Source organism: Geospiza fortis, unplaced genomic scaffold, assembly GCF_000277835.1.
Source record: "Geospiza fortis unplaced genomic scaffold, GeoFor_1.0 scaffold172, whole genome shotgun sequence".
In the NCBI taxonomy this organism is placed as follows: domain Eukaryota; kingdom Metazoa; phylum Chordata; class Aves; order Passeriformes; family Thraupidae; genus Geospiza; species Geospiza fortis.
Genome location: NW_005054309.1, coordinates 11,177,947 through 11,189,713, shown reverse-complemented (window position 1 = coordinate 11,189,713; position 11,767 = coordinate 11,177,947). Strand labels below are relative to the sequence as shown.

Here is an 11,767-nt window from a genome sequence, read left to right as displayed (position 1 = left end):
CCGCGTGTCCGTGTGGGCCGGGCACAGCGGGGCATGGAGCGAGCCGTGTGCCGCGGGAACTTCCAGCGCTTTCTGATAATGCACCTTCCCACCGAGCTGCCTCCAGCCGCTGCTGTAGCGGGATAAAAGACTTGTTCTGGTTTCTTTATCTAGTTTGGGAAAAGCCGTGCCTCGGGGGGTTCGGGCGCTCGGGTTCTGAGGGCCCGCTTGGTCCCGTGTAAGTTTTCTGACACGCTTTCCCTTGGCCGTGTTCGCAACCTCCCCTCCTGGCCGGGGCTGCTCCTCTCCTCCCTCCTTTCGGCTCCGTATCTCGTTTGTAAGAAGCTGTGCCTCTGGGGGGTTTTTGAGTGTTCGCTTCGTCCCTGTGTGAGTTTTCTGGCCCGTTTTTCCCCGGCCGTGGTCGCAGGCTCCTTTTCTGGCCAGGGCTGCTTGTGCAGCTCCGGTTCTCCTGGCCACGGGGTGTGCAGCTCCGGTTCTCCTGGCCATGGGGTGTGCAGCTCCGGCTCATCCTGCAGAGCTGGAGCAGATTGTGCAGGGCCCGGCTCCCTGCAGCCCACCGACACCTGTCTGTTAAGGCTTCCCTGATAGAAAGATTTGGGGGCTCTTGTCTCGCTCCTGGGGATGGCCTGAGTTTGAGGGAGCTGCTTTCCTGTTATGCTGTGAAATGCGAGTGAGCGTTCTTAGACCTGCTTAATTTCAATACCACAGGGAAACAGTTAAACTCTTGTAAAACCTGTGCTGGCTTGAAAGTGCGAGATCAAGGCTCTTGGTTTAGGCTTGTCCTTACCAGGCGTTACCAGTGTGGGTGAAAGCTCAGGGCCGGGGGCTCGGACAGAGGAACTGCTGCTGCTTTCCAGTACTCCAGCATGGAACTGGTCTGTATGGAAATGTGGTTTATAAATTGCATTAATGACCAATCTGCAAGCATGTGGGTGTGTGAAATGCTGAAAAATCCCCTGATTCTGCACAAGTGGGCTACTAGGAGCTTGCACACTCCGTTTAAGGCACTAGGTAGGTATGTGAGGAACAGGATTTGTGGTGTCTGTGGCTGGTAACCCAAGCCTGGTTCCAGTTCTACCTCAGCTCACCAGAGAACTCGGAATTATTTGTTTTGGATGCAGAAGAACAGCAGTGATGGAAGATTTTGCCCTCCAGTGTTAGCGTGGTGGAGCTGAGGTGGTGGCATGAGGCTGGCAGCACAGCTGGGGTGAGCACACGGCTCAGGTGGCACCTTGGTGCCGTGTGCCGGGTCCGTGGTGTTCAGGTGACTTGTGATTTGAGTTAGCTGAATAGAGACCTTCTTCTCTCAGTGTGCAGAAGGTTTTAGCCCTGTTTTCAGTCCTGCTCTGGGGACAGCAGTGTGGTGCCTCTGCCCCAGGGCCTGGACCGCCTGGGACAGGTGTCAGAGCAGCTCCCACAGGAGCTCTCAAAACCAGCATGTTCTCCAGAATTTTGTGTGAATTGACCAGAAGACAAGGAGCTCTAGCTCTACCTGTACTGAGGGGAAAAGGAGCTTTCATTAGAGGCTGTCAGCCGCCAGCAGGAGGGGGTGCTGGCTCCAGCAGCCCCGTCTGTCCCTGCGGGAGCTGGGCTGTCTGGTGTCCTCTAAATCAGCTGGCACACCCTGGTGTGCAGAGCTCAGCTGCCGTGCTGGCTGCGCACGAACAGCATCTGTTCCTTTTGGGATTTCATCAAGTGAAGTTTCCCGTGGTAAATGGGGGTTGAAAACCCCTAGCCTTGCAACTGTGCCTTTCAATAAGTAAAGCCCGGTCCTGTGATGACTTTTCTGCCCTTTTTCCTTTCCTCTTTTTGCCTGTGATTTATGGTGGTGTACATTGGGCTCTCTTAGTCCTGAACCCCCTTACAGTTCTACTTGTCTAGGGAGTTCAGAGGAGTCTGGATTGCTGTCCTGCCTCTGCTGGGGTCTGAGGGAGGTGCAGGTTCAGGACACAGACCAACTTATGCTGCTTTAACAGTGCTCCTCAAGCTACTCCTGATCTAACTTCAGGCTCTTTCTGTTTTCACTCTCCTGTCTCCCCCATAACTGTTGCTCATGCCCCCATTAACCACACCTGCCTGCCCAAAGCATCTCAGGGTAGGGCACTGAAGACCAGATTTATTTATTTATTAGCTACAGATGTGGATGCCTGGCTATCAGTCCAGCTGAGCTGACACCAACAGTAACTTCTGTTTAGTCTTTCTTTGGTGAAGGGGCTGCAGAGCTCTGGCCCTAAATGACACAACCTACTGCTCCTGAAACAGTTAAAGGCTTGAAATAAAAACATAGCACTGCCAGGAATAGTGTTTTCCCCAAGATGGGCTCAGGAAAGCACAAGGATGTTGGGGGTCTGTCTGTCAAGAGCTGCTAATTTAGAAATTGCCGGGTGAAATGCCCAGAATCACTGTAAAAGTGATTCCCTCCCTGCACTGGAAGGGAGGACAGCTCTGGTGAGGCTGCTAAAGTCTGCTCTCTTCCAGCATGTGTACTTTTTGTTGTGTAACCCAGGACTAAATGTCATTACGAGCTCCCCATCAGGCAACTTGGCTGCCAGCTGAAGGGCAAAAATTAAATATCTGAGTTTAACCCGGATTTAGGCTTTTGAGAGATTTAGCACTATTTTTCCCCCACTTATGTCCTTTAATTAAGATAAAACCTCTTGCAGCTGGTGTGAACTTTGGACGTTTCCAGTGTGTTTGTTGGGAGGCTGTGTCCCAGCAGGATGATGCTCTCCAGAGTCACCTGTGGCTGCTCTGGGCTGAATTCGTGCCCCAGGTGGACATGGCTGAGCAGCAGTGATGGGAGCACAGACAAATCCTGGGTTGGAAGTGCTGCTGCCTGGTCCAAACCAGCAGAACCACTCCAACCTGCTGTCAGTAAAACTTGAAGCTCCAAGGTGTTTGGAGGCAGCGTTTGCCAAAGTAAAACCCTTCCCAGTTTGTCCTTCACCCAGCTGCATTGGCATGGACAGGGTAAGCTTTAAGTCAGGGGAAGAACACCTTGAGAGAAGTCAATTCTTTAGGCAGCAGATTTTTGGTGTTGGAGCATGGCTGTTGATTCTTCCTTGGAGGTGCTCTGATAAGGACACTTCCATGGAATAGCTGCTCTCCCCACAAGTTTGTTTAATGAGGAAACTGGGCCTTGTGTACTTTAGCGCTCTTTCAGATTTGGCTGAAGTTGGCCAGGCAGTTCAGGCGTGAGGGGCTCAGAGGGAACCACTGCTTTGTTCTGATGTGCAGTCTGCTCAAATGCTGCGCTCAAAATGTGTTGGTTGTTTTTTTTTTTAATCATTTAGCAGGGACATTTGTTCTCAATTTCCCCTTTTTATTCTCTCCAGGAGGTAATGTCAAGTGAAGTTCAGCATATGAGCCAGCATGACGGGGGGAAAACATTTTTTGTTTGATTTTGTGCCTGAGAAAAGGGCTGTTGCTCTCAGTTCTCATGGGCTGTGCTGGGGTTCATGTGGAACTGGCAAATGGAAAGAGATGGAGAGGCTGCAGATGGTGATCAGGGCGTATGAGCTCTTGCTTGTGGAAAGCTCTGCCTTCATTAGATCATTAGCATTTTTCTTCCCTAATTTGTGCCCTGTTTGGTTTGGGGGATGGGGATGTCTGTGTGTCTGCTTGGGGTGGATGTTCTGTGCTGGTGCCCAGCACCTTTATCTTGCCAGTGCCTCAACTGGTCCTTATAATCGTGAAGATTTTTTTTTTCTTTTTTTGCATTTTGAAGTTTCTTGGCCGGTCTTTGTCATTTTTATCATAAATTAGCATAGCTAATTAGCAAAGCCTTGCACATGTTAGTTGTTAAAGAGATCTGGCTTAGTCAATGGGCTGTCAGTGTAAAGCCAGAGAAGGTTTAGGCTGGATATCATGAGACATTTCCTGGCAGAAACGTTTGTAAAGCATCCAGGGGGGCTGCCCAGGGTAGTGGCGGGGTCACCATCCCTGAGAGGGCTCTTAAAATACATGCAAGCAGCACTTGAGGGCACAGTTCAGTGGTGACAGGGTGGTGGGGTTGGGCGGACAGCTGGACTCTGCCCACTCAAAGAGGCCTTTTCCAGCCTCGTGTCTCGGTGGTTCCATGGGACTGCTGGGTGGGTGTGGGTGACTCTGTGATTTCTGACACTGCTGGCAGCCCGAGAACGCCGGGGCAGAGCCCAAGGATGGGCAGCACCACTACGAGGGCGCCGTGGTGATCCTGGACGCGGGCGCGCAGTACGGCAAGGTCATCGACCGCCGCGTGCGCGAGCTCTTCGTGCAGTCCGAGATCTTCCCGCTGGAGACGCCGGCCTTCGCCATCCGTGAGCAGGTTGTCAGGTACGTCTGCCCTTCCCTGGCCCTTCCCTGCCATTCCCTGCTCTCTGCTCTGTGCTCACCTCCTCGGCCCTTCCCTGCTTTCTCTTCCATCCTCACCTCCTGGGCAGTAGCTCTAATGTTGCAATAAAGCACACAGAACTCCATTTCTTCGCATAGGAAAAGCCAATTCGTTATTCACGTAACTCATTTTATGTAGTTTTCACAGACCTTGTGTCCAGCTCCAAGTGCCTGGTAGTTTTCTTGCCCAATTCATTGGTTCAAAGGTGTTTTTCTGTGTGCATGCTAAGATTCTTTTTTCATCTCAGCATTTAGATTTTTCTAAGATTCTCTCTTCACCTAGGTGTTTACATTTTTCTTTGTGAATTTTTATGGGACAGATCTGTTATTACAGGTGCAACCTATTTTTCTTACTAGAATAGGTTGTTGTGCTAACTGCTTCTTATTTCTTTGATTCTTTGGGAACTTACAAGCCAGCTGGTTAGCTACACTTAGAAGAAGCAACAGGCTTAAGCCCTGATTTTATAAAGCCTTTCTTTTATAATATCTCTGCCTGTATACAACACTCTAATGCCAATGGTGTGAATGATTTCATCTGAGCATGGCCACAGGAACGCCTGAGCTGTGCTGGGGACACTTGGGCAGAGATCCATCTTGCACATTTGTTTCTCCATGCCTTTTTGGACATTTGTTTCCTAATGTCATTTTGATAATTTCAATTGCAGAGCATCATTCAGGAGGCTGCATTTTAACTATCTGCCAAAACGTAGATGATTTTGCTGTTTTACCTGCTGAATTTTTTGTGGGCTTCTAAAATTTTTTTTACTTTACTTTTTTTTTAATTAAACTAAGATGGACAGTGAAGGTATTGTGGTAAATTGTGCCAGATGTTCCTGGGAAGCAGCTAAAAAAATCCCTAATTTACACTGCCACTCATTGTTTGCAGCGAAGAAAGGTCTCACAATTACTTGGTAGTTTGTACATTAATTTTTCATGTTTTGTTAGGCTTTCTAGGATACACATCTCTTCTGTGTGTGGAGAATAAATGCCCTGAAGTCTACAAATCACCAAAGATTTGTACTTACTTGTCAGTTTGGTACAAATCCAGAAATGTGGTGCACATGGGATTTTGGTTGTGCTCTGTAACAGATAACACAGTACTGCAGAAGTGCATTTTTCCAATCAGTGATAATTAGTGAAGCAGTAAATAGTTTGTGTTGATGCAGGTTTGCAGTGGGAAGAATTCAGAACAGCTGAAAAGTTTTTCAGAGTATTGGGATTAGACCTGTGGGAGTTGTCATTGCAAATAATTGCTTTCCGAAATGTGGCAGAGCCTCTTCCCCCCAGGTCACTTCCCAAGGTTAGGGTGGTGGTTTCAGGTCACCCTGGCTGGTCAATAACTGTGTGTGTGTCCACAAAACCTGTTTGTGTCCAGTGTCAGTCAGCAAGCCCAACAGATCAACAGCTGTGGCCACTGTCAGACTGAGTCTGTGGTTTCACTGCAGGCTTTGGTGCATATTCCATGTCCTGGGCGCAGTCAGCTGCAGCTCAACATGGGATGGCTGAGGAGCTGCACCCGTGCTGAGCTTTGAGCTGGCAGCACGAGCCAGCACTTTGCTAAATCATGTTTGCGTGGTGGGTTTGAAAAGCCAGCTCCTCGGTGGTCAGAGCACTCTCCAGTGACAAGTGTCACCCACGTGGCATGAGCATTTCCCACAATATCCTGGCTCTGGATTGAGGCTGGGCTCTGGCAGGAGTCCTGACCTGGGGGTATCAAAGCACACATTTTCCCTGGGTGTTTTTATGTGTTCCTGAGGTGCCTGTAATCCAGTGCAAAGGGGCCTTCCAGAGCTGGGTCAGGTTGTTTGGGAAGGGGTTTAGGGTAAACCAGAGAAAGGGATATTCATACCCCTTTGGGAAGGGGTTTAGGGTAACCAGAGAAAGGGATATTCATACCAACACCGACAAATGTGCGGGAAATTACACAGTGCTGCAGGAAAGCTGGCACAGTCTGCATCCTGTGCAGGTTCTGACTTCTCCTGCACAGCTGAGAAGATGCAAGTCCTTCTCTCAGCCTAAACTCTGTTTTTTTTTTTTACTTCAGTACTTGGACAGATTGCAGACCTCTCTGTATTATGTCAAATTTCAATAGGTATGGAAAAAACCCAGGTGTTTAAGACTCTGCTTTTTGACTAGAGGAGTGTGTAACTATTTTGACTTCTCATCAGAATGTTCAGGCTGTAGGTGTGGCTGTATTCCTTCAATTCCTTCCTAGAACCTCAGGGAGCACTGGAGCTGTGTCAGGGGAGTTGGAGATCAGGGAAAGGTTCTGCCCGGGCTCCCCAGGGAATGGGCACAGCCCTGAGCTCCAGGAGCATGTTCTGTGGTTCTAATTAATATTAAATAGTGTTCTGTACATCTGGCACTTGAGCAGATGCTTCTGTGTGTGGAGTTATTTGGAGCAGGAGCACCAGAGCACCAGCAGCCCCGAGAGAGTTCAGGCTCTTCATGGCAGTCCAGGGTCAGGAGACGCACCGTGTCTCCAGGCTGAGCAGAAGTGCCTGTGCAGGAGCTGCAGGGAGCAGCTTTCAGGGTGGCTCAGTGTAAAACTGCCCCCACGTCAGCTGTGCTGGTTCCAGGGCTGGCCTGGAGATGCCAGCAGGCAGGGGAACAAATGCTGCCCCTTCCAGCTCCATCCCTGCTGGCTGAGGGGCTGCAGGTGGCCTTGGTGCCAGGGCTGGTCCTGCAGGGCTGTTCCTGTTGGTGGCACAGGCAGGAGTGGGCAGCACAGCTCCTGCTGCTCAGAGCCAGAAAAACTCTGCTCTGTTAATCCCATTTGTGCAGCTCCTGTCTGCTTTGGTTTGGCACTTCTGGCTCAGAGCAAGTTTGATGTTCCCTGTGAAACAAACAGTTCTGAGTCCAAGGTCTGGTACAGCCCTGCTCCGTCCCAGGACCAGGCCAGAAGTGTTGCCCAACTGGTGCTTCTGCAGTTCATGGTCCTGTAAACCACTGTGGTTTGCAAAAACGCTCTCTTCCCCTTTGAGATGGTCTAATTTTCTTTTATAGTGTGAAATGTTAGCTCCAAACCCTACATGATCATATATATTGTGCTTGTAATTCTCAGCTTGCTGCTAATGCCATCTCTGCATAACCAGAATGGATGAAGGGACTTTTTTTCAGCAGATTTAGGAGTTAGGGAGTGGATTTTGGTTTTTTTTTTGACTGCAGGTCTCCTCCAGATGTCACAGACTTGATAAATTGTGTGTATATATATACATATATAAAAATATATATCTTGGTGCTAATACTCTACATTTGTGCCAGCCATCCTGCTTCTCTCATAGCTGCTGGTTGGCAATGAGAAATATAAAATACAGGCACTTTTTATGATGGTTTATGTTTGACTTTGTTTAGACTGGGCAAATCCCTCCCTGAAAACCTGCTGGGTCTGACAGCAAAAATCAAGTTATGTGTAATGATATTTGTGTTAAAATGTCTGTTAGAAAGCATCAGTTCTAAGAGTGGTATGAGGCAGTGCCAGTGCTTACAGTAAATAGATTTCAAGGTAACCAGTGTAACTGGATTAATGATTTCTTCTGTTCTGTCTGCAGAGCCATCATCATATCTGGAGGACCAAACTCTGTGTATGCAGAAGATGCACCATGGTTCGACCCAGCCATATTCACAATAGGAAAACCAGTGCTTGGCATCTGCTATGGCATGCAGGTGCTGTTGGGGGCCAGCACAGGGTCCTTGGGGCTGGGAAACACGTCCAGGAGCCAGTGCAGCCATGAAGTGTGCCTGTGCACAGCCTCCTTCAGGCCTCATTTGTGTGTGGGCTGCAGGGGCAGTGCTGGAGGAGCTGCTCTGCAGCCAGGGCAGAGCCACAGCAGCATCCACTGATGAGCTGAGCGTGCTGTGTGTTCCTCTTGGCTCTGCCTTACCCTGTCATGGCCCTAAACTGAAGGAGGGCAGGTTTGGGTTAGAGATTAGGGAGAAGCTCTTCCCTGGCAGGGTGGGCAGGCCCTGGCACAGCTGTGGCTGTCCCCAGATCCCTGGCAGTGCCCAAGGCCAGGCTGGACAGGGCTTGGATCAGCCTGGGACACTGGGAGGTGTCCGTGCCATGGCAGGGGTGGGATGGGATGAGCTTTAAGGTCTTTCCAACCCAAACCACTGTGGGATCAGTTGCATAAATGGTTTTTCTTTGCTGCAGAGCTATGAATTGAGCTCCACACTCCCTGTTTTTGTCAGGGTAAATATAGCCTGTCAGTCACTCATTAATTCTGCCCAGCTGGTGCTGAAAAAGGCACCTCTCCTGGAAACAAGTGGAGTGGTGTCTCAGGCATGGGCTGTTCCTAGCAGAGTTCTTCGGTGTGCTTAACACTCCCTCACAAAGAAAGAAATAACCCTTACTTCCCTTTGGACTCACTAGTGGTCCTGCAGGGATCTGGTGGATCCCAGCTGAGCAAAACCAACTTCCAGGGAGACAAGGGCTGCTTTAGGTGCATGACTTCTGCTCCTGCATCTTGGTTTCTCCAGGGTTAGTCCCAGAATAAAACCAAGGGAATAAATTCAGGTTTTTGACGTGGCCTCAGGTACTCAGCTGGTTTGCAGAGCAGCCGTTTCTGAGGGAAGGGGCTGCACACTATGGAATATACATAATTTTGCAAATCTCTGCCTGGGGGGTTCTGCTCCCTGTGTGTGGCAGTGCCCCCAGCTCTGCTGGCAGAGGGGAACGAGCCCAGTACAGAGCCAGGATTAACTCTGAAGGGAATTCTTACAGCTGTGGGATGTGGTGGGGTGTTTGGAGGTGAGGGGTGGGGTGGTGCAGGGGTGAGGTGCTTTCTCATGGATGCCTTTGCTCTCAGATGATGAACAAGGTGTTTGGAGATGAGGGGTGGGGAGGTGCTTTCTGATGGATCCCTTTGCTCTCAGATGATGAACAAGGTGTTTGGAGGGACGGTGCACAAGAAGAGCGTTCGGGAGGACGGAGTGTTCAGCATCACCCTGGACAACACCTGCTCACTCTTCAGGTGCACACACATTTCCACTTATCAAAGCACTATCAGCCTGGGAAGGGCTGTCTGGATGAGGGGAAGGTTATTTTTTTTTTTAAAGAGCAAAATTAGCTGATAATTTCTAATAAAACTTCTACAAGTATGGTCACAAATAAGCAGGTTACTCGCTGAAACAAATACTCAGGGATAACTTTCCAATTGACTCTAAAAAAGCAGGTGTATTTGCTGGGAATATTGTATAACCTCCTTATTTCAGAGTCTTCTCTGAGACACTGTAAGTGCACCATGATCTGAGAATATTTGAGTTAAGCTCTTGTCTCCTGCTGTGCGCTGCTCTTGTATTTGTTGGTGCCCATCCACTTTTGGAAAGGGCACAGAAAATCCAAACCCATTCCTCTTCTACCTTCCTTTTTATAAACCAGGATAGATTTCTTGATAATTCTGTGGATGGCTTTCAAGTTCCTTGTGAAAAGTCTGACAGTTTACTCATCCCTGGTGTTCCAGTTTTATCACCTTCCCTCTAGGGCTCCTGCAGAGCTGTCTGATGTGCCCAAATTGTCCTGAAAACACTTAGTTTTGAGCAAGAAAAGTTCACTTTGTTGAAATAAAAAGCAAGACTCCCAGTTTCCTGATGGAAACCCACAAACCCTTCAGAATAAATGTCAGTTCCCTCTTGCAGGAGGGGTGTGTTGGACAGAGACTTGGGCACTTTCCAGGGATGGCATCTCAAAGCTGCAGATGGCTGTTCCTGGGAAGGAAATCCTGCAGACATTTCAAATGTCCTGGTCTGTGGAGATGTGCTTTTGTTGGTATCCCTCAGGGCATCTCTTGGAAAGGCACAGAGTTAGGTCTTTGTTCTTTCTTGAATTGATTCTGGTTTTTAATCCTGGTTTAGAGGCCTTCAGAAGGAAGAGCTTGTGCTCCTCACTCATGGAGATAGTGTGGATAAAGTGGCTGATGGATTCAAAGTGGTGGCACAGTCTGGGAACATCATAGCAGGTATTTATTTTATCCTGAATTTGTCTTCTGATAGTGTTTGGTAAAGTAAAGAATTATGGCAGAGAGGAGTTAGAACTAAATGGGAGCAGAGTAATAGCCCTTGTTTTGAACAATTTCTGGAGTGTGTTTGTATGTCAAGCTGTCATGATTATAAAGAAATAGACTTTAAAAGGAACGGTCCTGATTTAAATGTGGTTAAAATTAGCATTATTTATACAGTTTATATTGTTTTGAAGCATGCATGTGTTGTTTGTCTTAGAAATAAAATCTCCTGTGCCCTTAAGGCAGGGGAGAGGGAGACCTGCACTGTGGTGTGCAGTGCCAGTGGGGTTTGGGCTGTGCACTGTCACAGTACAAGTCAGGCCCTGTTTAATTATTAAAGCTTTATTAACTTGTTACTGTATTTAATATTGCATGAATGTTCAACTGAGCAAGAATAATGTAGGTACTGAAATAATGTAGGTACAGGGCTTTAACATCACACAGAGATTGTCACAGGAAATTGTGGGACATTAGAATTTGGGGTTTGAAAGCCACTGGAGTTAGCCAGTCCCAAAGAGCCGCTTTGAGTCTCTTGCTTGACTTGGCTGTGCCTTCAGTTCCAGCTCAGTTTATTTTTGTTTTGCTGTGTATGCCAGGCATAGCAAACGAGTCTAAAAAGCTGTACGGGGCACAGTTCCACCCTGAGGTGAGCCTGACGGTGAATGGGAAGATGATCCTGAAGAACTTCCTCTACGACATCGCGGGGTGCCCCGGCACCTTCACCGTGGAGAACAGGGAGCTCCAGTGCATCCAGGACATCAAGGACAAAGTGGGCTCCTCCAAGGTCCTGGTGAGTAGGGGCAGAGCTGGGGGCTGGCTTGCAGTAGGGGCTGGCTGGGGTTGATGTGGAGAATTGTGGTGGTTTGGGTGCTGCACGCCCAGGTTTTGGGGGAGCCACGCTGTGACCGTGTTCTCAGGGCTCCGAGGATGAGGGAAGAGATGAGAATGTTGACTCCATGTTTCAGAAGGCTGATTTATTATTTTATGATATATATTATATTAAAACTATACTAAAAGAAGAAAGGATTTCATCAGAAGGCTGGCTAAGAATAGAAAAAGGAGGAATGATAACAAAGGTTTGTGGCTCAGACAGAGAGTCTGAGCCAGCTGGGCTGTGATTGTGCATTAATTAGAAACAGCTCTATGAGACCAATCACAGATGCACCTGTTGCATTCCACAGCAGCAGATAACCATTGGTTAGATTTTGTTCCTGAGGCCTCTCAGCTTCTCAGGAGGAAAAATCCTAAGGAAAGGATTTTTCATAAAATATGTCTGTGACATGGCGCAGCTGGGGCAGTGTGTTGTTCGCTGCAGGTGGGTGCTGTGTTGGCCCCTCCCGGGTGCTGTGTTGGCCCCCTGGCCCCAGCCCAGCTGTGACAGGGGGGCTCTGTCCCTG

The 11,767-nt window shown here is 48.7% G+C and overlaps 1 protein-coding gene across 1 annotated transcript in view; it reads left to right on the top strand.

Annotated features, from left to right (window-relative positions):
* The first annotated feature begins 2,961 nt into the window (after positions 1–2,961).
* GMPS (guanine monophosphate synthase) overlaps positions 2,962–11,767 on the top strand; it is a 21,320-nt gene continuing 12,514 nt past the window's right edge. The window contains exons 1-7 of the mRNA XM_014312301.2: positions 2,962–2,970; positions 3,336–3,338; positions 4,133–4,314; positions 7,923–8,037; positions 9,247–9,344; positions 10,225–10,328; positions 10,967–11,193. Of these exons, the coding sequence (XP_014167776.1) occupies positions 2,962–2,970; positions 3,336–3,338; positions 4,133–4,314; positions 7,923–8,037; positions 9,247–9,344; positions 10,225–10,328; positions 10,967–11,193 (738 nt within the window). The remainder of the gene's footprint in view (positions 2,971–3,335; positions 3,339–4,132; positions 4,315–7,922; positions 8,038–9,246; positions 9,345–10,224; positions 10,329–10,966; positions 11,194–11,767) is intronic.